This window comes from Bufo gargarizans, chromosome 11, assembly GCF_014858855.1.
Source record: "Bufo gargarizans isolate SCDJY-AF-19 chromosome 11, ASM1485885v1, whole genome shotgun sequence".
NCBI lineage: Eukaryota > Metazoa > Chordata > Amphibia > Anura > Bufonidae > Bufo > Bufo gargarizans.
In genome coordinates, this window is record NC_058090.1 from 86493648 (window position 1) to 86518698 (window position 25051).

Sequence of the window (25051 nt, forward strand, 5' to 3'; positions counted from 1 at the left end):
TGGCGGTGGGTCCCCTCGCCTATGAGACTCCTGTGCTGCTAATGGCGGTGGGTCCCCTCGCCTATGGGACCCCTGTGCAGCTGATGGCGGTGGGTCCCCTCGCCTATGAGACCCCTGTGCAGCTGATGGTGGTGGGTCCCCTCGCCTAGGAGACCCCTGGGCAGCTGATGGCGGTGGGTCCCCTCGCCTATGAGACCCCTGAGCAGCTGATAGTGGTGGGTCCCCTCGCCTATGAGACCCCTGTGCAGCTGATGGTGGTGGGTCCCCTCACCTATGAGACCCCTGTTCAGCTGATGGTGGTGGGTCCCCTCGCCTATGAGACCCCTGTGCAGCTGATAGTGGTGGGTCCCCTCGCCTATGAGACCCCTGTGCAGCTGATAGTGGTGGGTCCCCTCGCCTATGTGACCCCTGTGAAGCTGATGGCGGTGGGTCCCCTCGCCTATGTGACCCCTGTGAAGCTGATGGCGGTGGGTCCCCTCGCCTATGAGACCCCTGTGCAGCTGATGGTGGTGGATCCCCTCGCCTATGAGACCCCTGTGCAGCTGATGGTGGTGGGTCCCCTCACCTATGAGACCCCTGTTCAGCTGATAGTGGTGGGTCCCCTCGCCTATGAGACCCCTGTGCAGCTGATAGTGGTGGGTCCCCTCGCCTATGAGACCCCTGTGCAGCTGATAGTGGTGGGTCCCCTCGCCTATGAGACCCCTGTGCAGCTGATGGCGGTGGGTCCCCTCGCCTATGAGACTCCTGTGCTGCTAATGGCGGTGGGTCCCCTCGCCTATGGGACCCCTGTGCAGCTGATGGCGGTGGGTCCCCTCGCCTATGAGACCCCTGTGCAGCTGATGGTGGTGGGTCCCCTCGCCTAGGAGACCCCTGGGCAGCTGATGGCGGTGGGTCCCCTCGCCTATGAGACCCCTGAGCAGCTGATAGTGGTGGGTCCCCTCGCCTATGAGACCCCTGTGCAGCTGATGGTGGTGGGTCCCCTCACCTATGAGACCCCTGTTCAGCTGATGGTGGTGGGTCCCCTCGCCTATGAGACCCCTGTGCAGCTGATAGTGGTGGGTCCCCTCGCCTATGAGACCCCTGTGCAGCTGATAGTGGTGGGTCCCCTCGCCTATGTGACCCCTGTGAAGCTGATGGCGGTGGGTCCCCTCGCCTATGTGACCCCTGTGAAGCTGATGGCGGTGGGTCCCCTCGCCTATGAGACCCCTGTGCAGCTGATGGGGGTGGATCCCCTCGCCTATGAGACCCCTGTGCAGCTGATAGCGGTGGGTCCCCTCGCCTATGAGACCCCTGTGCAGCTGATGGCGGTGGGTCCCCTCGCCTATGAGACCCCTGTGCTGTTGATGGTGGTGGGTCCCCTCGCCTATGAGACCCCTGTTCAGCTGATGGTGGTGGGTCCCCTCGCCTATGAGACCCCTGTGCAGCTGATGGTGGTGGGTCCCCTCGCCTATGAGACCCCTGTGCAGCTGATGGCGGTGGGTCCCCTCGCCTATGAGACCCCTGTTCAGCTGATGGTGGTGGGTCCCCTCACCTATGAGACCCCTGTGCAGCTGATGGTGGTGGGTCCCCTCGCCTATGAGACCCCTGTGCAGCTGATGGCGGTGGGTCCCCTCGCCTATGAGACCCCTGTGCAGCTGATGGCGGTGGGTCCCCTCGCCTATGAGACCCCTGTGCAGCTGATGGCGGTGGGTCCCCTCGCCTATGAGACCCCTGTGCAGCTGATGGCGGTGGGTCCCCTCGCCTATGAGACCCCTGTGCAGCTGATGGCGGTGGGTCCCCTGCCTATGAGACCCCTGTGCAGCTGATGGTGGTGGGTCCCCTCACCTATAGGACCCCTGTGCAGCTGATGGCGGTGGGTCCCCTCGCCTATGAGACCCCTGTGCAGCTGATGGCGGTGGGTCCCCTCGCCTAGGAGACCCCTGTGCATCTGATAGTGGTGGGTCCCCTCGCCTATGAGACCCCTGTGCAGCTGATAGTGGTGGGTCCCCTCGCCTATGAGACCCCTGTGCAGCTGATGGCGGTGGGTCCCCTCGCCTATGAGACCCCTGTGCAGCTGATGGCGGTGGGTCCCCTCGCCTATGAGACCCCTGTGTAGCTGATAGTGGTGGGTCCCCTCGCCTATGAGACCCCTTTGCAGATGATGGCGGTGGGTCTCCTGGCCTATGAGACCCCTGTGCAGCTGATGGCGGTGGGTCCCCTCGCCTATGAGACCCCTGTGCAGCTGATGGCGGTGGGTCCCCTCGCCTATGAGACCCCTGTGCAGCTGATGGCGGTGGGTCCCCTCGCCTATGAGACCCCTGTGCAGCTGATGGCGGTGGGTCCCCTCGCCTATGAGACCCCTGTGCAGCTGATGGCGGTGGGTCCCCTCGCCTATGAGACCCCTGTGCAGCTGATGGTGGTGGGTCCCCTCGCCTATGAGACCCCTGTGCAGCTGATGACGGTGGGTCCCCTTGCCTATGGGACCCCTGTGCAGCTGATGGTGGTGGGTCCCCTCGCCTATGAGACCCCTGTGCAGCTGATGGCGGTGGGTCCCCTCGCCTATGAGACCCCTGTGTAGCTGATAGTGGTGGGTCCCCTCGCCTATGAGACCCCTGTGCAGCTGATGGCGGTGGGTCCCCTCGCCTATGAGACCCCTGTGCAGCTGATGGCGGTGGGTCCCCTCACCTATAGGACCCCTGTGCAGCTGATGACGGTGGGTCCTCTCGCCTATGAGACCCCTGTGCAGCTGATGGCGGTGGGTCCCCTCGCCTATGAGACCCCTGTGCAGCTGATGGTGGTGGGTCCCCTCGCCTATGAGACCCCTGTGCAGCTGATGGTGGTGGGTCCCCTCGCCTATGAGACCCCTGTGCAGCTGATAGTGGTGGGTCCCCTCGCCTATAGGACCCCTGTGCAGCTGATGACGGTGGGTCCCCTTGCCTATGGGACCCATGTGCAGCTGGTGGTGGTGGGTCCCCTCGCCTATGAGACCCCTGTGCAGCTGATGGCGGTGGGTCCCCTCGCCTATGAGACCCCTGTGTAGCTGATAGTGGTGGGTCCCCTCGCCTATGAGACCCCTTTGCAGATGATGGCGGTGGGTCCCCTGGCCTATGAGACCCCTGTGCAGCTGATGGCGGTGGGTCCCCTCGCCTATGAGACCCCTGTGCAGCTGATGGCGGTGGGTCCCCTCGCCTATGAGACCCCTGTGCAGCTGATGGCGGTGGGTCCCCTCGCCTATGAGACCCCTGTGCAGCTGATGGCGGTGGGTCCCCTCGCCTATGAGACCCCTGTGCAGCTGATGGCGGTGGGTCCCCTCGCCTATGAGACCCCTGTGCAGCTGATGGCGGTGGGTCCCCTCGCCTATGAGACCCCTGTGCAGCTGATGGTGGTGGGTCCCCTCGCCTATGAGACCCCTGTGCAGCTGATGGTGGTGGGTCCCCTCGCCTATCAGAAGACCCCTGTGCAGCTGATAGTGGTGGGTCCCCTCGCCTATGAGACCCCTGTGCAGCTGATGGCGGTGGGTCCCCTCGCCTATGAGACCCCTGTGCAGCTGATGGCGGTGGGTCCGCTCGCCTATGAGACCCCTGTGCAGCTGATGGCGGTGGGTCCCCTCACCTATAGGACCCCTGTGCAGCTGATGACGGTGGGTCCTCTCGCCTATGAGACCCCTGTGCAGCTGATGGTGGTGGGTCCCCTCGCCTATGAGACCCCTGTGCAGCTGATGGTGGTGGGTCCCCTCGCCTATGAGACCCCTGTGCAGCTGATGGTGGTGGGTCCCCTCGCCTATGAGACCCCTGTGCAGCTGATAGTGGTGGGTCCCCTCGCCTATGAGACCCCTGTGCAGCTGATGGCGGTGGGTCCCCTCGCCTATGAGACCCCTATGCAGCTGATGGCGGTGGGTCCCCTCACCTATAGGACCCCTGTGCAGCTGATGACGGTGGGTCCCCTCGCCTATGAGACCCCTGTGCAGCTGATGGCGGTGGGTCCCCTCGCCTAGGAGACCCCTGTGCATCTGATAGCAGTGGGTCCCCTCGCCTATGAGACCCCTGTGCAGCTGATAGCGGTGGGTCCCCTCGCCTATGAGACCCCTGTGCAGCTGATGGCGGTGGGTCCCCTCGCCTATGAGACCCCTGTGCAGCTGATAGTGGTGGGTCCCCTCGCCTATGAGACCCCTGTGCAGCTGATGGCGGTGGGTCCCCTCACCTATAGGACCCCTGTGCAGCTGATGGCGGTGGGTCCCCTCACCTATAGGACCCCTGTGCAGCTGATGACGGTGGGTCCCCTCGCCTATGAGACCCCTGTGCAGCTGATGGTGGTGGGTTCCCTCGCCTATGAGACCCCTGTGCAGCTGATGGTGGTGGGTCCCCTCGCCTATGGGACCCCTGTGCAGCTGATGGCGGTGGGTCCCCTCGCCTATGAGACCCCTGTGCAGCTGATGGCGGTGGGTCCCCTCACCTATAGGACCCCTGTGCAGCTGATGGCGGTGGGTCCCCTCGCCTATGAGACCCCTGTGCAGCTGATGGCGGTGGGTCCCCTCGCCTATGGGACCCCTGTGCAGCTGATGACGGTGGGTCCTCTCGCCTATGAGACCCCTGTGCAGCTGATGGTGGTGGGTCCCCTCGCCTATGAGACCCCTGTGCAGCTGATGGTGGTGGGTCCCCTCGCCTATGAGACCCCTGTGCAGCTGATGGTGGTGGGTCCCCTCGCCTATGAGACCCCTGTGCAGCTGATAGTGGTGGGTCCCCTCGCCTATGAGACCCCTGTGCAGCTGATGGCGGTGGGTCCCCTCGCCTATGAGACCCCTATGCAGCTGATGGCGGTGGGTCCCCTCACCTATAGGACCCCTGTGCAGCTGATGACGGTGGGTCCCCTCGCCTATGAGACCCCTGTGCAGCTGATGGCGGTGGGTCCCCTCGCCTAGGAGACCCCTGTGCATCTGATAGCAGTGGGTCCCCTCGCCTATGAGACCCCTGTGCAGCTGATAGCGGTGGGTCCCCTCGCCTATGAGACCCCTGTGCAGCTGATGGCGGTGGGTCCCCTCGCCTATGAGACCCCTGTGCAGCTGATAGTGGTGGGTCCCCTCGCCTATGAGACCCCTGTGCAGCTGATGGCGGTGGGTCCCCTCACCTATAGGACCCCTGTGCAGCTGATGGCGGTGGGTCCCCTCACCTATAGGACCCCTGTGCAGCTGATGACGGTGGGTCCCCTCGCCTATGAGACCCCTGTGCAGCTGATGGTGGTGGGTTCCCTCGCCTATGAGACCCCTGTGCAGCTGATGGTGGTGGGTCCCCTCGCCTATGGGACCCCTGTGCAGCTGATGGCGGTGGGTCCCCTCGCCTATGAGACCCCTGTGCAGCTGATGGCGGTGGGTCCCCTCACCTATAGGACCCCTGTGCAGCTGATGGCGGTGGGTCCCCTCGCCTATGAGACCCCTGTGCAGCTGATGGCGGTGGGTCCCCTCACCTATAGGACCCCTGTGCAGCTGATGACGGTGGGTCCCCTCGCCTATGGGACCCCTGTGCAGCTGATGGTGGTGGGTCCCCTCGCCTATGAGACCCCTGTGCAGCTGATGACGGTGGGTCCCCTCGCCTATGAGACCCCTGTGCAGCTGATGACGGTGGGTCCCCTCGCCTATGAGACCCCTGTGCAGCTGATGACGGTGGGTCCCCTCGCCTATGAGACCCCTGTGCAGCTGATGACAGTGGGTCCCCTCGCCTATGAGACCCCTGTGCAGCTGATGACAGTGGGTCCCCTCACCTATAGGACCCCTGTGTAGCGGCACCTATGGTATTCTCACTCTTGGTCTGAGTGTTACCTACACTAACACAGATACATTCACTATACTTGTAGACTTTTTTTGCACAAGATCCTGCCGGTCACATATGTTTAGGTGATTCGCCATCTTCCACTCTTTAGAGGGTCTGTAGTGAGTGGTGGGGGGAGGAGGAGGCGCTGCGTGAGGGAGACAGCGGACAGCAGGGCTGTGTGTGTCTTCTGGCTGCCGTCCCCTCCCTGTTTATATCGCTTTCTATATTTAGCTTCTGAGTCATGAGATATGTCACTACCCACAATGCACCTCCAGCACCCGACTTCTGACTTTTTATGCATTTCCAGCAGGCTTAGCCTAAGGGCATTGAATTGGTTTCATTGCCTCCTTTGTTTGGTTGAACATTTTGTGCTCGGTCTCTTGTGTAAACGCTCGCAGCACGTCAAGAAAAGGAGGACCCAGGATCTCAGCTGTGAATCCAACACTTAAAGGGGTTCTCCAGTCTTATATATATTTTTTTTTTTTAAAAGGTAGTCTTAATGTTTCCAAGGTTTCTGCTCGCCATCAGTGAACAGAAAGAGTCTGCTTTATATTCTGAGATTGGAAACGGCTTTAGTCTTCTTGGGGTCCTTTTGGGCTTTAATGAGACCCGACCAACGATAAGACCAGTCCATGCTGGCAGTCAGTGAACGGAAAGTATCTTGTTTATATTTGGAGACTGAAATCCTATGCTGTCTTAGTACTTCTTAGGCTGGTTTCACACGGGCGTTGCGGGAAAAGATGCGGGTGCGTTGCGAGAAAATGCGAAATTTTATGTAATGCGTTTTGCACGCGCGTGAGAAAAATCGGCATGTTTGGTACCCAAACCCGAACTTCTTCACAGAAGTTCGGGTTTGGGTTAGGTGTTCTGTAGATTGTATTATTTTCCCTTATAAAATGGTTATAAGGGAAAATAATAGCATTCTTAATACAGAATGCATAGTACAATAGCGCTGGAGGGGTTAAAAAATAATTATAATAATTTAACTCACCTTAATCCTTTTATTCGTGCAGCCCGGCTTCTCTTCTGGTAAAGGACCTGTGGTGACGTCACTGCGCTCATCACATGGTCCATCACATGATCTTTTTTTACCATGGTGATGGATCATGTGACGGGCCATGTGATGAACGAAGTGACGTCATCAAAGGTCCTATTACTCACAGAACAAGACAGAAGAGATGCCGGGCTGCGCGAACAAGTGGATTAAGGTGAGTTAAATTATTATTTATTTATTTTTTAACCCCTCCAGCGCTATTGTACTATGCATTCTGTATTCAGAATGCTATTATTTTCCCTTATAACCATGTTATAAGGGAAAATAATAAAGATCAGGTCCCTATCCCGATCCTCTCCTAACAACCGTGCGTGAAAATCGCACCGCATCCGCACTTGCTTGCGAACCTTTGCGATTTTCACGCAGCCCCATTCACTTCTATGGGGCCTGCGTTGCGTGAAAAACGCACATTATAGAGCATGCTGCGATTTTCATGCAACGCACAAGAGATGCATGAAAATTACCGCTCATGTGAACAGCCCCATAGAAATGAATGGGTCCGGATTCAGTTCGGGAGCAATGCGTTCAACTCACGCATCGCACCCGCGCGGGAAAACTCGCCGGTGTGAAAGGGGCCTTAAAAGGATTGGCCACTTTAAAAGAATCCAGGCTAAATGGGCAAGGCTGTGCTCCAGTAATGAGAGATATACCTTTCAGCCCACCAGGACTGCTTGTCACAAGTTCCCCGGCGACCTGTCCGCCATCTCCATGGAAATCAAAACAGCAGCTGACGTAGTTCAATCATATGATTAGACCACGCAGCTGCCACTATTTTGGTTCCCATGTACATGGCAGACACAGAGGCGGGATGTTTACTTAGCACCGGGGCACCGGGGACAAGCCGTTAGGCAGACTTCACATCAACGTTATTTTTTTTTGATCTGTCAAAAGGAGTCTGTCTGCTCCCCAGATGGCGGAAAAGACAAAAAATCTACAGGCAGCTAGTAGAGTATGTCAGCTCTGTACACAAAGGAGGCGTGCTGGGCTTGAAATTAAGGCGGGCTGGGCACTGCAGGGGGGGCGTTACTGGGCTCTAGAGGAGAGGAATAATGCCCCTCTGGGCACCTTGAAGGTTCATTAGCATAACCCCCCAAAAAATCTATTTTCTATGTAAATGACAACATGAAAAAAACAAAGAAGACACTTGCTGGAATGAAGGTACTTTATTGAACATTGCAATGGTAACAACTTAATATGCTAAAACCTGATGACAGATTCCCTTTAATTACATGTTCAGGAGCTGTCAGGAGTTCAGAAATAAGACCTATAAATCAATCAGTCAGATGTGAGCCAAAAAGCAGCCTGCAGATGCACTGAAAGCGAAAGCTGTAGAGGAAAAGCTGTTGAACATTTTTAATAAAAACCGATTAAAAAAATGATTTTTACTCCAAAATGAGTAAAATTCATTTGATTATGATGATATCGTTTTCTGTTTACAGGGAAAATACTAAATCTCGTGTGTGTTTTCGGTGCATAATGACAAGTCTAAAGGTCTTATCTGATAACCGGTGGATTTCCTGTATGGTGTGAACATGACGAAGCAGATTTATGTTTTGACCTTTGACTATTTCCTAATACTTCTCCCAACAACTAGTGGTTTACATAAGAGCGCAGGAGTACATAGGGTATACAAACATACTGAGAGTACTACAATCTCATATATAGTTATTGTATTACATTGTTATGTATTGTTTGCTTCTGGACGTAGTTCCCAGCAAGGAAGGTATGGCAAAGGCTGGCAAGGAGCAGGGTTGACCACTCTGTTCCTCTCCTTTTGGTAGGAGTGGGCTGGTCCTGCTTCTTGCCAGAGAGAGGAAGCACACTGCAGAGCTCCTGATTCTCCAGAGGAAACTACTGCAGTTGTTCCTCAGGTCAATGTCACAACCAGACAGCTGAGAAGCTCTGACAGAAGCCTTTCAGAACCTCCTCCTTGAGTTTCTTTGTTGTGATGTTCAGTTCCTCATCTCGTTAGCCTCTCTCAGCTGTCATGTGGTTGGACTGATTGCATCCCTTTAAATTCCGCCCCATAATGCATTACTGGGCGGCTTATACTACTTCCTGGAGTGTGTGTGCATGCTGATCTTGTTTTCCAGTCTGCTACAAAGTTAAGTGCTGAACATTTATCTGGTTTTTTCTGTTTGCTGGATCCCAGGTGACCCTGACTCCCTCCGTGTCTGGTGTAGGGAGCCGGTGGTCGTGTCCCCTCACTATTGTAGGGTGTTCGGGGGTTATATAGTCGAGGTACCTGGATATGCAACCATCCACCTCTGGGATCGTTGCATAGGCTGAGCAGCCAGGGAAAGTCTCAGGTCTTGTGCAGGGGTCTCTCTTATGGTTCCTTAGCTTTGGATCCAGTGAGTCATATATGCATGTTGCTTTGTCTTGTTTCCTGTACACCGTCCGTGACAGTCAAGTCTTGAGACACTAGACAGCAGAGTGAACCGCTACCACCAGGGTAGGTTAGATGGCCACTACCAGCTAAGCACAAAAATTGTCACCATCCAACCTGCCTCCATAGTCCCACTGGTGCCAGAGAAAAAAAGCACTTGTTAACTGCTGCTAATGAATGTATGTGTAGTTCTACGTTGCACTTAGTAAAGAGACTTTTATACGTTGACTTCTGGACTCATTCTTCATTATTGCATTTCCCCAAGGAGCAACTGCCTGAGGGAGTACACAACACTTCATCGGGGCCACCACCACTCCCATCCTCTGCACCGGCTCCTCAGGGGCTCGCTGCACATTATAGGCTTGTCTGAATATATCACTTTAAAGGGTTTTCCAGGAATTTTATACTGATGACTTATCCTCTCGATAGGTCATCAGAATCTGATCGGAAGGGGACCCCCGCCAATCAGCTGTTTTGAGAAGGCAGAAGCGCTCCTGTGAGTGTTGCAGCCTTCTCTTAGCTGTCCAAGCACAGCGCCGTACATTGTATAGTGGTTGTGCTTGGTATTGTACTCTTCTATGGCGCTAGGTCACGTGACACAAGAACATGTTGTTACTCGGCCTAGGGAAAGCAGAGAGAAGGCCACAGCGCTCACAGGAGCCTTCTCAAACAGCTGATCGCCAGGGGTCCCGGGTGTCGTACCCCCACTGATCAGATATTAAAAACTCGGAAAAGTATTAAAAACTCATTATAGGTCGCAGGGAGTGTTTGTTAAAGGGGTTGCCTCATCTGAGATATTGGTGGCATCTCTAGGATATGCCACCAATGGCAGATAGGTCCAGGTCCCAGTGGTGGTTCCAAAAGGGACCCCTGGAGCAAGCGGAGAGCAGCCGCGCATGCTTAGCCAGACTCGATTCATCCAAGCTTGGGTATGTAATCTTAGATATGTGTTTCCATCCATTGATTACAGCGGAGACTTTATTTTTGTGTACAACGCTGGTATATAAAAAGTCTGTGTCCATATCCCGCATGGACTGTCAGAATATATAAAGGCATTGTATTATGAGGGTGACGCCGGTGTCAGGGGGAGGGGGACGGTTATGTTTTCATACTGTGGAAAACCCGGTTTTGCTGGCTCAGCAGTGCGGTTTGAGTTAAAGATTAACCCCGTGACCCGCAGAGTGTAAAATCACTTACAGATGGATCACAGCTCAGCCTCCAGCCTGCGACTTTCAGAAAGGTCTGCAGCTGCACATCCCAGATAGTCACTGATTTATCTCATAAAAGGGTCTAGTACTTGGCACAACGTTAAATAGGCGAGGAAGGTAAAAGCTTTTTCAATGAGCTGCTGATGGTTTCCTTTCCTTAACATGTATTTGGGGCACATTTTAACTCTCTGAGGCCTCTTTTCACACGGCGGACCTATAGGGAGTATGGTTACACAAGGAGTCCCTATATCAGCATACTATGGGACCATAAGAATTTACCGCTATATGGTGCCTTCATATGACACTGTATTACAGTGCTTCTAGGGGACTGCATATTAAGACATCCAATTGTATGTGGCAGGATTTTCTTTCTGCTGGTCTTATGGAACTGCATACGCTGTAAAGGGGTTGTCCCATGAAAAATACTATACATTTTAAACCAACACCTGGCTCTGAATACTTTTATAATTGCATGTAATAAAAATTTAGTAAAACCAATGAGGTATTCAATAAAATGTATTTGTATGGCGCCACCTGCTGTTTGCTCTTTTCTTTATTTCTCTGTCCACCTCAATAACATCTCTAAGGTGGTCGCACATGCTCACTTCAATCCTTCTACTGTATTACGCTGCAGTTATTCTGTAGGTGGCCTAACAGGGACAGAACTGCAGCAGAAAGAAGATGGCCACCGAGTCGTGATAGGGAGAGAGCTGCAGCAGAAAGGGCATATCCCCTGAGCTGCTAGCTTGAAATAAATCTAGCACAGCTATTGGAGCAATGAATGGAGAGATCGCTGCATCCATGTGAGGTACAGTCCTGGTCCTAGCTTTGTTAGAAAGAGATCATCATGCACTATATGATGTCTGATTTTCATTTTTTAAATTAAAGCCACGAAGCTGACAAACACTATGGTCCTAAATTGTGCTGGTGAACAACATAAACACCACTCACCTGTCCATGATCCTCTCTTATGTTCCTGTCCGCTTCTGGTCCCTGCAGGACCAGGACGTGGCTTGGTCCCGTTATCTCTGCGGCCAATCACAGGCCTCAGCGGTTGCATCGGCTTGAAGGATATATCACAGCTGTAACACGTGCACATTGAGGCCACAGCAGAAGGCGGCCTGGGAGAGTGAGGTGTGCTCTGCAGAAACTGAAGGAGCTACCCAGCAGAGAAAGCCTGGACCTGGATGTGGACTGAGATAGCCATTAAGTGTCCGGGCTCCGGAAACACATCAGTCGTTACCACCTCATGTTGACTTATGTTCAAGCCCTGTTACCTCTCCGACAGATAATGGAGAAGTGTGTTGAGGTCTGCTGACCAGTAATGTTGAGATCTTTGGTTTCCTCCATTTTCCGCAAATCCTGAACTTCCACAAGAGTCAGCATTGCTGAGCCTGCCTAGTCACAACCTCAGAAATGGAGCCCTATGGATTTAACATATACCCAGAGATAGTTTTTTTGATGCCACATATAATGTAAACAGGGCTCAGACACAATGTGCACAGAGCCTAATACAGTTGTATACATGAGACCTATGGCTATGTTCATATTGGGTTTCTCCTTTTGATTCTCCTAAGCATAATTACCATTTTCCAATGAGCTGGACTCTTCCATAATCCTTCCAGAATAAACTTCACATTGAATGATCTTATTATAAATAAAACAGAGACCACTACATAAAATTCACAGATTCTATGGTGGTTCATCAATGTGGAAAATGCTCACACAGAAATTATAAAGCTTTAATTCATGTATGGAATATCTTTTAGAATTAAGCATTTGCTAGTCAGCAGTAGAGTGAGACTGTAATGGTCATTATTAAGAAAAAAAAGATTATTTTCGACTACATAAACAAGACAAAAATTGGCTTTGGATCCATGATACAATTTCCGAAACTCACAGAGATTTCCTGCCATGGATCTGTAGAGCGAGACATTTCTGGTCAAGCAAGTTGCAGAATTTTAAGTCTGATGACATAAGTTATAGTACCCATACAGATTAATCTAAATTGACAGATGTTCAAGCTGACTATACATGGTCTATACACCAGACGATGGTCAACAGGTCTTTCTGGAAACGTTCTTTCAAACAAAGATCTTCCTTGAATGAATAATATTTCATCCTACTGTTATATCAGTGGCCTGTGCCGCCATCATTCTGCTTCCTGCCATGCTGCCTACCCTTCTACTGCCACTGATGTCATGGCGGTCTAGACCCGTTGGCCCTCTTCTGCCCACCAGCAGAGGGTCCAGCTGCTGGAATCCCATGGCAGAGTCAAAATCCAGGGAAGGGGTGAAAAGCAGAGGGATACTGCAAAGGTCACAAATCCAGAGGGCAAAGCAGAATGCTAAATTCTTGAAGGCCAACTTGGTCAAATCCAGATAGTAATGGAGTAAGCAAAAGGTTAGAGGAATTTTAATGAAGGGCAACTGATCCTCAGGCAACTGTCAGGAGATACTACCCTTTTTATATAGACAAGATCTGGTAGAGCGGCATTGAAGTGAGGAGAGGTGTATAACAGGTGTGCACTGATTGCAAATCAAGAGCTTACGGCGTATAGTTCAGACCTATATGAATTACATGTTCTTTATATTTAGTAGAAAATGTCATAAAGTTGAGCTTCAAAGTGCCCATTTCTGCAGGATGGTTTCTATACAAGATTTTAACTTTCTATAACTTTTTTTCTACGGTTTAACTGATCGCTCTTCTCTTTCACCTTGTACAGATTCAACAAAACAGAAACCAAATCTGGTTCCAGTTATTGGTCTTTTTTCGTAACTTGGTCATCCATCGTGAGAGGAACAGAGGTGGCTTCCAGAGGTGAACATCACCTACGAGTCAAAATCTACTCTGCTCTGGTATCACTGGACAATTCTGTGTTGGATACAGAAGAGGATGTTCCAGCATCATCAGGGATTTCTGGTCAAACACTGTTGGGACAACAACTTGTGTTGATATCTGTGGAATTGAACAGCATTATGGGTAATTGAACCAGGCTGACATGTTTTGTTTCTGCAGGTGAGCCTTGAAGGTTTTACACAACCAAACCTAAATCTAGTAGAAGAGAAGATGTGCTTTTATTCAGCAGGTACAAGAGACAAGGAAAGATCAGGACCTACCTCCAAATATAATAAACTTACCCTCTTTGGCCATCATCAAATCTTCTCACGAGTGGAACGCAGGTAGAGCCAAAAAACATGTCCGTTATCAAATATCTGATGTTTTTATGGAGGAAAGAGAACAAAAACTGATGAAGAAGTGCATACATATAATTGTCTTTATATCTTATACATCTTCCTGCAGTATCTCACATAGAAGATATTCTTTCTGGGTAACAGTTTAAAGCATCTTAAGAGGCTGATCCGTGATGTGATATTCACATACAACCAGATAAAACCGTGTAAAAATCATTTATTAGATGTCAAGAGTATTACACAACAACCCATTACAAAATGGAGGTCCAGCTTAGGTTTGGATAATCCTTCATTCCTCTGGGCTATGTGATTGTTCACAAGAGGACAGAGAGTCATACCACCATTGGATCGTGGTGGAGAAGAACAGAAAGTTCCAGGTGATGAGGCATGAATCCGTAACAGTGAGGCGCCCTATTTTGATTTTTGCTATGGGGCTCCATACGCTATATGAAGAGCCCTGGAACGTGTGTATGTGGTTTTCACCTTATTAGTACAAGATATTTTATGTCAGTTGACTTTTATTGTGTGTCATGCTTTAAAGGGGACGTCCAGCCCCATGATATTTTTTTTCGAAAGAGCTCACAATGCTATAAAACAACATAAGAAGTAATACTCACCTTATTGATACCCTGTTACCCATGTTATGGCTTTCCAATTCTTAGTTCACGGGATAACATGACACAACGTGTGATCGCTGCAGCCAATCCTTAGCTGTAGCACTGACGGGTTGACACCCTTGAGATCAGTGCTGAGGCCGGTGGTTGGCTACAGTGGTCATCACTGGAACTGAGTGAGCAGAAACTGGTGGGAAGTATCGGCAATGGAGCTGCAGGTGATTGGGAAAGTGAGTATTGCTCCTTTTGTAACATTACAATCTCTTTGTAAAAAGATTTATGGACAACCTCATTGATTGACATTAAAAGCAAAGAGAGCAATACTGTTGACCTCATGAAAGGGTATGTCCACTTTTATAAGGTTTCTACACATATCTTAACTTGAGTTGCCGGTCTGAGGTCAAGACGGTAACCGAAAGTACTTTGTTTCTACAGCTCCAATATTGCTGTGGAAATACATGGCTAAGCTTTGAATTTCTGCTGCAGAAATGTGGTTTTAATGCCAAGGATTTAACTGCATATTGGCCCCATTTAATGGAGCTTGTCCATGTGTTGGTACCCATCATGTTTCTGCGTGATTTCAGTGCAATGTCGCTTCTTGAGATAGTTTCTAAATCCACAAGGAACAATCCACAGCAAAGTGGATTCCTAATGAGGAACATTGAGTGGCGGCATAGACATGGTGGATGTATCCTAAAATAAAATTCTACTGGTTGCCACTGGAAAGAGACAGCGGTTTATCTCCAGTGTCAGACATTTGAATTCTTAGCTAGGTCCTAGCTGTGTAATTGTCATGTAAACTCCTACAATGTCAACGCTGTCTGGTAGCAAGGAGCCAGCAGAATACTGAATTTCACCTTCCCCTATCAATTAAAGAGGTGTTCCGATCTGGGAGTTTTATGACATATTCATAAGATATGCCATAAATGTCTGATAGAAGTGGGTCCAACTGGTGGGATCGGCTCCTATCACAAGAAAGAATGGAGAGCAAGTCCCACGCATGACCACAATCCTTCCACCTCAATGGGGCATGTAACTTCCAAAAATGGCCAAGTGTGCTGGCTCGCCCAGAGTGGTTGAATGGACAAGACACCATGCATGAACCTCATTCTTGAGATAGGAGCAGATTGACCTGTCGGAGAATCATGGCATATCCTATCACTATGCCATAAAAGTCCCATATGGGAATACCCCTTTAATTCATAAGGGACGGCACTTTCTTACACAGTGCTCTGTGAGAAGATTTTGCTACCTTGATAATAGGTTGCATGTATAAACCCACTTATCATACAGCTTCATGGTTGTATACTAGTGTATTTACATGTGCCTGTTTTATGGTATTTTTTGCTGTAATTTTGTGATAATCCAAGCAAAAAAAATGTCAAGAAGCCGATACATGAAATACACCCTCTGGTTTTAGAACCACTGGGTAAGTTCTTATGAAGACCACTTCCAGAGGGCAATTGATAAGCCCATATGGACGGTGTATTTGTAATATATTACTTGTACTTTATTGTGTTGAATGAGAGAATTAGGAGAATATTCTCCTGAGTCAAAGGGGTTTTCCAGGACCTAAGGATAGGTTATCGGCATCAGATCAGTGGGGGTCTGACTCTCAGCAACCCCATTGATTAGCTTTCCTCACAAGCTCTGGTGTCTCAACCAGACACTGGAACTACACAGCTCTGCACGCTGCGTAGTGGCTGCACTTGGTGACAACAGTACTTCTCCCATTCTAGTGAATGCCCCCCCTATCCTAAAGAGAGGTCATCAATAAGTTAGTCCTGGAAAATCCCTTTAATCTGTCCACAATCATTATGTCTATGGTACCAACTGATCAGGTACGATTAATCAAAGCCAATCTATTCAAATGTGTGTTATCTGCTCTTTTTTAGACATTTCCTTAAAGAGATTGTTTCATAACTGTCCTTGATGGTATCTCAGTAGAATATTTCCACTCATGAGATCCAGGTGCTAGCAGAAAATAGCAGCAGCACTAGACCAGCACCATCCACTTCATCTCCTGTCACGTGGATGGCCATTGACCATAACACTTTCTTACCACCATTTTCTAGCAACTCACTCCTGGTTTTGGCTTCGAAAACTTCATCAGGAAATCTGACCTCAACCATTAAATTTGATAAGATAATGTTGGCTTATAATAAGTATGTGGTTTGGAATATTCAGAGCAATTTTAAAAAAAAAGTGTAAAAAAGGTGTTCAATCAATGGTCTTTCTAGTGAGCAAATGTAAAACCTAACATCTCTGTGAAGCTCTATGTTCTGGCTCATAGATGGGGTTATCAAGCATGGAGACTCCCTCTCTATGACGTCCATATAATCTACTAGGGCATAGGAACAGAGGTTGTCCTCATGGGGCAACCATTTTAATGTGTGTCAATCATTCTTATTTTATTGTGTTTTTTGTATAAGCCAGTAGCACGTGTGAAAACATGAATCTTTTATATATTAGTGGAAACTGGCATCTTCGTCACCTTTTAGCAGCCTGTAGTTCATCATTCCCTGCCTGGCAGCTCTCTGTAAATGCTCAAAAACCATCTCAGTCATCAAAAAATCCATCTAGTGTCAAATAGTAAGTAGATGGTGAAGGTTCCTGCTCACTGTTTTAGAAAAGGAGCATGAGGGAGAGTGATGGTAGCACGTGGGAGACTTCTGACTAGCTCGAAGTACAAAAAAGCTTGCCTATTCAGAACGCATGGCAAGAAAAAAAAACAGGAAGAAAAAATACCCAAAATACATTAAATAACAGCATTAACGGCTGCACTACATGCAACATCTAGAAAAGCCTACGGTAGAGAAGGAATGGAAGGTTGGCTACTCATGCTTGGGTCTCTCCATTCTTGTTTATGGGAGTTATGGAAACCGTCATTAAGGGATTCCCATTCTTGATATATTCTTGATATGAAGTCCCAGAGGTGGGACCCACATCTGTGTCTGAGATGGGATTACCCCTTTAACCAATTTTTTTTTTTTTTTCACAACAAAACAAACTAAAAATAAGTTCAAATTGTATAAAGGCAATGTTAATCAGCTTATTCAATCCCGTTCAACGAAATATTGCCTCTTATGTAATTAATAAGGTCTATGGCCATACCGTCATTGAAATCAATGGGTCCGCACAGTGATTTGTAGTGCACACGGCCGGCATCCGTGTTTTACTGATGTGTAAAAATAAAAACAGCTACAGTCATGTGAATGCCCCCTAAGGGTGAGCGGTTTGAATATTTTTTTCCCCCTGATTTTAATTTCTATGTTTGGATGGCTGGGTACTTTATAGGTGGACATTTGGGACTGAAAATGTAGTGTATTTTATCCCAGCTCAGATGGATTCATACATTTTGAACCCTTTCATTATGGGTGGTTGTATCATATGATCCCCAGTCTGACCACCAGTCCAGACCTAGCTATTCTGTGTAGGCAGGAGATCAGTCTCTCCTGTGTCGCTGACTTCCTGTAGGCAACAGAATTCCATCATCTTCAAATTCCTCCTGGAAGCTCTTAGATCTCTCCTCTCCCCATCTCTGCCCTCCAAATTTCTCTGTATGTCCCTCCATGTATAGAGTGCCTCTGAAGATATCATTTCTGCCTTAACTAAGGCACCAGATGTGCAGTAACCTAGTAACACGGCTTGTAAGGCTGAAAAAAGACGTCCATCCAGTTCAGTCTGTTATCTGGCAAAGTTAATCCTGAGGAAAGCAAAAACCCCGACTCCAATCAGGCAATCAGAATAAATCCCTGGATCAACGACCCCTCTCTAGTAGCTATAGCCTGTAATATTATTACACTCCAGAAATACATCCAGGCCCCTCTTGAATTCCTTTATTGTACTCACCATCACCACCTCCTCAGGCAGAGAGCTCCATAGTCTCACTGCTCGGGCAAGCATTGCAGTCTTTGGTTCTGTCATCACGTTCATTGTTCACACGGCCGTTCTGCAAATTCCCGTTTAAAGGCACTCTTCCATTACTTTTTTAACCACATATTAACAACCTTTATGTGAATATTCAAGGTGGACTGGTTTTCTGGATATAATTTTTGGAAATCACTACATACTGTATATTCTACTTATTGTCCTGGCTCTTCGACTTCCTCCTTCCTCTTTTAGGACTTTCTCAGTCAGACCATTCACTGCGACCAGAGAGGGAAGGGGATGAGTGACTCAATTACAGCATCACAAAATACACTGAAACGTGCAATAATCTTCTGTGAACATCTTTATCTAGGCTTATGAATAGAGCTGTTATGTTGTTATCCCAATCCTTCTGACTTACTATTATACTAACAGATAGCATTTTCCTCCTCACAGCAGCAGTAAACTAAACAATGGGATCCCTAGCTATGTAGGAGTTTTATTTCTCTGTGCTGACTGCTAAAGAAGGACAATGTTTTGTATTTCATTTACAATAGTAAAGTGCTGTTGAAATGAAAAACAGCCAAAAATTATTTTAAAACAATGTTTTCTATGATATTCAGATGAAAAAATTAACCCTTTCTGACGTAAGTGTCTGTTTAAGTGAATTAGATTACAATGCAATACCAGGTATAGCCACAATGCAATGTATGGCGCTATGCCTGGTATACAGCGAAGAGTGCCTTCCCGCCAGCTGATTTGCATGGGTGCTGGGAGTCAGACCCCGGCTGATCTGATATTGATAGCCTATCCTAAAGATAGATCATCGATATTGAAGCCCCCTAAATATCCACCCCTAAACATTTTCGTTTCTAAAGCTAAATAGGTCAAAATTTTGGCACAGATTCATTCTTAAAGGGGTTGGCCACTATCTCAGTACTTTACACAACATTGTTGGAGGCAGGGTAATATAATATCCCCCCCCCCCTGTGGGCTCCAGCCCCCATTGTGCCCCCCTAATTTCAGGATGGCCGGCGGCAGCGCTGCTGATCCCCCTTCCGCCCTGATCTGTTTCAGGATGGTCGAGCGGTTAGCAGAGTGTCAGCTATAATATACAGCTCACACTCTGCTTGAAACGTCCGACATTGGTGTTGGCACCGATGTCGGCCCTTTAACCCCTTCCATGCTGCAGTCCATGGGGACCGCTGTATGGAAGGGGTTAAGAGATGGAGGGAGCTCCCTCTCCCATCGGGCTGCTGCTGTTCTGTGGCAGCGGCCCGATGCTTGATGGGTTAACAGAGGGAGGGAGCTCCCTCCCCCATTGGGCGTTGCTGTGGCAGCATCCCGGTGGATACAATGGCAACCGGACGCCTTCACAGGCATCTGGCTTGCCTTGGTATAGCTGATCAGGCTCCTACTAAAGGCACTACTGTGAGTGACAATGCACTGCAGTACACTATACAGTGTACTGCAGTGTATTGTAAACCATCAGACCCACTGAATCTTCAGGAACCAAGTGGGTCTGGGTAAAAAAAAAATGAAAAAAAAGTTAAAAAAACAAACCGTCACCTCATCCCGGAAATAAATGACCCCCTACATGAGACAAATCGCCCATAAAATGAAAAAAAATATGGCCTTCAGAAAATGGAGACACATTTTCTAAAATGCTTTTCATTGTGTAAAGCCAAAATAAATAGACAAATTAGGTATTGCTGCGTCCGTAACGACCTGCTCTTTAAAAATATCACACACTCTTCCAGCAAAAGGTAAATGGCGTAAATAATAAAATAAAAAGTGTGCCAAAACAACCAATTTTATTGGTCTATTTGCCCAATAAAGTGTAATGATCAAAAAAATATATGTACCCCAAATTTTGACCAATGAAAATGTCAACTCTTTGCACAAAAAATGAGCCCCTGCACAAGACAATCGGCAGAAAAATTTAAAAAATATGTCCTTCAGAAAATTGAGACACAAAAACATGATTTTTTTTCAAAAATGCTTTATTATGTAAAACTGAAACAAACAAAGAAAGTAGACATATTTGATATCATCATGTCCGTAACAACCTGCTCTATAAAGATAGCATATGAGCTGACACTGTAAAAAACAAAAAATAAAAACAGCCATTTTTGGTTACCTTGCCTAACAAAAAGCATAATATAAAATGATCAAAAAGTCATATGTACCCCAAAATAGTACCAATAAAACCATCATCTCATCCTGCAAAAAATGAGCCCCTACATAAGACAATCACCCCCCAAAAAATAAAAAAATATGTCTTTCAGAAAAAGAATACACTAAAACATGACATTTTTTTCCCAAAATGCTTTCATTTGCTAGCCCGTCAGGTGAATGGCGTAAAACAATAAAATAAAAACTGTGTCAAAACAATCATTTTTTTTGGTCACCTTGACCCATAAAAAGTAATATTGAATGATCCAAAAATCATATGTACCCAAAAATGGTACCAATAAAAACATCAACTCTTCCCGCCAAAAAATGACCCCCATGCACAAGATGATTGGCAAAAAAAAAAAAAAAAGTATAGCTTTCAGAAAATGGTGACACATAAAAAATAAGATTTGTTCTGTTTGGCCAGGGATGTCATGTGACCACTCCTCTGAAGAGGCTTGCTGTGATGCATGCTGGGATTTTTACTTTCACTTTGAAGTTGCTCCGCCCACACAGCCTCTCATCAATGGGAGCATGCTATGCTGAACACATTAGAAAAATAATATGTACACAGTATATCTTTAATGATATAAATACCTCGTGGCTTTAGTTATTATCTGGGACCCTTTATTTTTTTTAACCCTTTAATATATTTTAAAATGGTTGGAGCTTAGTTTTTTTTAATTTTATCCTCAAACCTTCACATGATTTACTTTGGCTGTTGGTGAGTCCCTCTTAATGTACACATAAGGCCTCATGCACACGACCGTATGTCTTTTGTGGTCTGCACATTACCATTCGTGTTGCATGGGCCCATTGAATTCGAAGCGTCCATGGTCCACATGTTGTGGTCAAGTAAAGGACATGTTCTATCCTTTTGCAAATCGGATAAGGTCATGGTCATCAGGTATAAGACTGTGTCTCCATTGTAGAGTTTGTCACGTTTTACAGAAAATATAGCAAAGTTTTTTTCCCATCAAGATGATGGACACCTCAGCAACTTCTTCTTTGTACCAAAATTGATAGATAATACATTAACTTTTTATTTTTATTTTTTACCATACTGACTCCTGTACATAAATGCTGTATATAGACCCTGCCGCCATGTCCATATAATGTATATATCGCTAATGACTAATGGTAGCCAGGTTTGTTGAATTCATATAAAGATTACAATATTACTATTGATAGTTCAGCACATATTCCCTGTTTTCCGCGCCAAGCTAGATGCATTTCAATCAGAGCATGGGGCGTATCCCTTCTGTGAAACAAACAAAGAAAGTAGACATATTTGAAAAAAAAAATGTTTGCAGAATGGCTGTGCTTCTTTGTACAATCATAATTGTGAAGGAGCAGATCTTTTTTGGCGTCTTCAATGTTTCTTTCAGCCACATTATTCCCCTGTTCGCTGCACAGCTAAGCATTCACTCAGAAGCATGGGGCGTATCCCTTCTGTGAAACAAACAAGAAAGTAGACATATTGGAAAAAAAAAAGTTTGCAGAATGCTGTGCTTCTTTGTACAATCATAATTGTGAAGGAGCAGATCTTTTTTGGCGTCTTCAATGTTTCTTTCAGCCACATTATTCCCTGTTTCAGCTGCACAGCTAGATGCATTTCACTCAGAAGCATGGGGCGTATCCCTTCTGTGAAATCTCCCAGCACTGTAGTACTATGACATCTTTTACCTTACTTCCCAGTAAAAAAAAAATCAGCTCCAGAGCTCACAGAACAGATAAGGAGAGAGATCACACTTCCAGACACATAGGGGTAGACCGTCCGTTATTAGAGATGGATCTAGCCTGACAAAAAGCAGTTGACTGCAAATTAGGTGGAAGTGAGACTCCTAGTCTTTCCAAAAAATTTCAGGTGGATGTAAGCATATTTTTTAAATGACATGATTTAGAAATTTGCTAGTTACACCATTCTCTGTCAAATGGAATGAAATTTTGTGAAAGTACAGTGTCTCTTCAAGGGGGGTCTCTCTTAGTGTGTGGCTGCCCATGTATTAGTGTCAGGGGTGGATTGTACCACTACACAAACCAAGATCATGCTTGGGGCCTCAGAGATCAGGAGGCCCCCTTCTGGCCGGCCCAGAAGGAGGGGGCCCTTCCCAGCTGTACAACAGTAGCGGAAGTGTCCAAATTGCACAGCTGAGTCAAGAGTGAGGCTTAGTGGGCTGACGGAGGTGGAGTTTAGCTATGTGATGGGGCCGGGCTTAATGGGGGTGGAGTTTAATGGTGCAATAGGGCGGAGCATAGCAGTGCAACATGGGCCCCAGACATGCCAAAATGCTTGGGGCCCCAGAAATGCCACTTCCCGGGTAACCCAGTTGTTGCGCTGCTCCATAGCGATGTGTTGTACAAGTAGCCCCCAGCACAGTGGTGGCCGGGACCATCGCCGTTCAGCTAAATCAGTGATGGAGCCACAGAACTAAACTAGAACTGTGGAACCTTCAATCAGAGGATTTGCGCTGAATTTCAGAGCGGATTTTTGTGCAGAAAATCCACAACATAAGGCCTCATGCACACGACCGTTGTGTGCATCCGCGGCCGTTGTTCCGTTTTCCGTTTTTTTCCGCGGACCCATCGACTTTCAATGGGTCCGTGGAAAAATCGGAAAATGCTCCGTTTGGCATCCGCGTCCGTGATCCGTGTTTCCAGTCCGTGAAAAAAATATGACCTGTCCTATTTTTTTCACGGACAACGGTTCACGGACCCATTCAAGTCAATGGGTCCGTGAAAAATCACGGCTGCACACAAGATTGTCATCCGCGTCCGTGATCCGTGTCCGTGATCCGTGTCTGTTTTTTCCTATCATTTCAAAGGCAAACTTGACTTAGATTTTTTTTTTTGCATTTTTCATGTCCGTGGATCCTCCAAAAATCAAGGAAGACCCACGGAAGAAAAAACGGACACGGACCGCAAAAAAAAAGTCTGTGTGCATGAGGCCTAATACAGTACCAGATTATCTCATCTACACAGTGCGGAGATTTTCCATGCTGAAATGAACCGGCGTGGAGGATTTTGGAAATCCACAGCATGTCAATGGTTTGTGTGGATTTTCAGTGCGGATTTAACCCTTTGCAATGCAGTGGGTGAGATCTTGGCCAAACCCTGCGTCAAAATCTGCGAGCAGATTTTGTGCCGAAACTCCGCGTACCTGTTTCCTGCAGCAGCAAAATCCACCATACATGGTGCAGATTTTGCTGGATAAATTCCCATGCACACAACCATATCTGTTTTGTGGTCTGCCAATCGCGCATCTGCAAAATACGGATGCAGTCGGTGTGGCATCTGCATTTTTTGCAGAGCCATGCACACGAACGTATTTTCATTGCGTGTCCGTCCTGTTTTTTTTTTTTTGCAGACCGTATGTGGAACCATTCAATTCAATGGGTCCGCAAAAAATGAATTTACTCCGTGTGCATTCCGTTTCCGTAAAAAAATAGAACATGTCCTATTATTGTCCGCATTACAAACAAGAATAGTACTGTTCTACTAGGGGCCAGCTGTTCCATTCCGCTAACATACGGAATGCACACAGACATCATTAGTATTTTTTGCGGATCCGTTTTTTGTGGACCTGCAAAATACATACGGTCGTGTGCATAAGCTCTATGGGACATGTTCTATATTTTTGCAGAACGGATCATCTGTGTGCTTTCTGCAGCCATATGTGTGTTCTGCAAAAAAGAGAATATGTATGCAAAATGCGGACCGCAGATTAATTTGCTGCAGAAATGTTGTGCAGCGTGTGGGTCAGATTTAGTAAACTTCTGCATTAGGGCTCATGCACACGGTCTGCAAACAGTGCATCCGCAATATACGGGCACCGGCCGTTTGTGTACTGCATACTGCGGACCCATTCAATCTGGAAGGCACGGAACCCCACGGAAGCACCCCAAAACAGTAGTGCATGCACTTGCGGTGCGGACCGCCGGGTGCGTATCGGGGACCTCATTCAAGTGAATGGGTCCTGCCACTGCATATGGCGACCCCACGGTAGGTGCCCGTCCAGCACACGTTTATATGCATGAGTCTTCACGCTGTGGATTTTACTCCGTGGACAATTCGCAATGTATCCGCCCTGTGCGTCCATAGCAATTTATGCAATCATAATACATGTGGATGGGGTTTTAGAAATTTCTGCAAGTCAATTCTGTTGTGAATTTTCACTGCGGATTTAAAGGGAACCTGTCACCGGGATTTTGTGTATAGAGCTGAGGACATGGGTTGCTAGATGGCCGCTAGCACATCCGCAATACCCAGTCCCCATAGCTCTGTGTGCTTTAATTGTGGGACAAAAAACAATTTGATCCATATGCAAATTACCCCGAGATGTGTCCTGTATCCGGAGATGAGTCCAGCGTGAAGGAGCGCAGCACCGCCCCGCATCCTCAGAATCTCCTCCTTGCTCCCCTGACGTCAGCCAGCCAGAGCGCCGTAATCTCGCGATGCGCGAGCTAGCGCATGCACTGTTCCTTCCCTGAGGCTGATGCCAGCACAGGGAAGGAACACGATGAGGACACTGCGCATGCGCTAGCCCGCGCATTGCGAGATTACGGCGCTCCTTCACGCTGGACTCATCTCACGTACAGGACACATCTCGGGGTAATTTGCATATGGATCACACACAAAAGCACACAGAGCTCTGGGGACTGGGTATTGCGGATGTGCTAGTGGCCATCTAGCAACCCATGTCCTCAGCTCTATACACAAAATCCCGGTGACAGGTTCCCTTTAATGTGAAATCTACATCTAAAT

At 47.9% G+C, this 25051-nt stretch overlaps 1 protein-coding gene across 2 annotated transcripts in view; it reads left to right on the forward strand.

Annotated features, from left to right (window-relative positions):
- The window catches only part of BMF (Bcl2 modifying factor), a 46315-nt gene extending 26240 nt beyond the window's left edge, over positions 1-20075 (forward strand). For both annotated transcript variants that reach the window (XM_044272188.1, XM_044272189.1), the window contains exon 4: positions 13160-20075. In XM_044272188.1, the coding sequence (XP_044128123.1) occupies positions 13160-13258 (99 nt within the window). In that variant the 3' untranslated portion in view covers positions 13259-20075. The remainder of the gene's footprint in view (positions 1-13159) is intronic.
- Positions 20076-25051: the final 4976 nt, after the last annotated feature.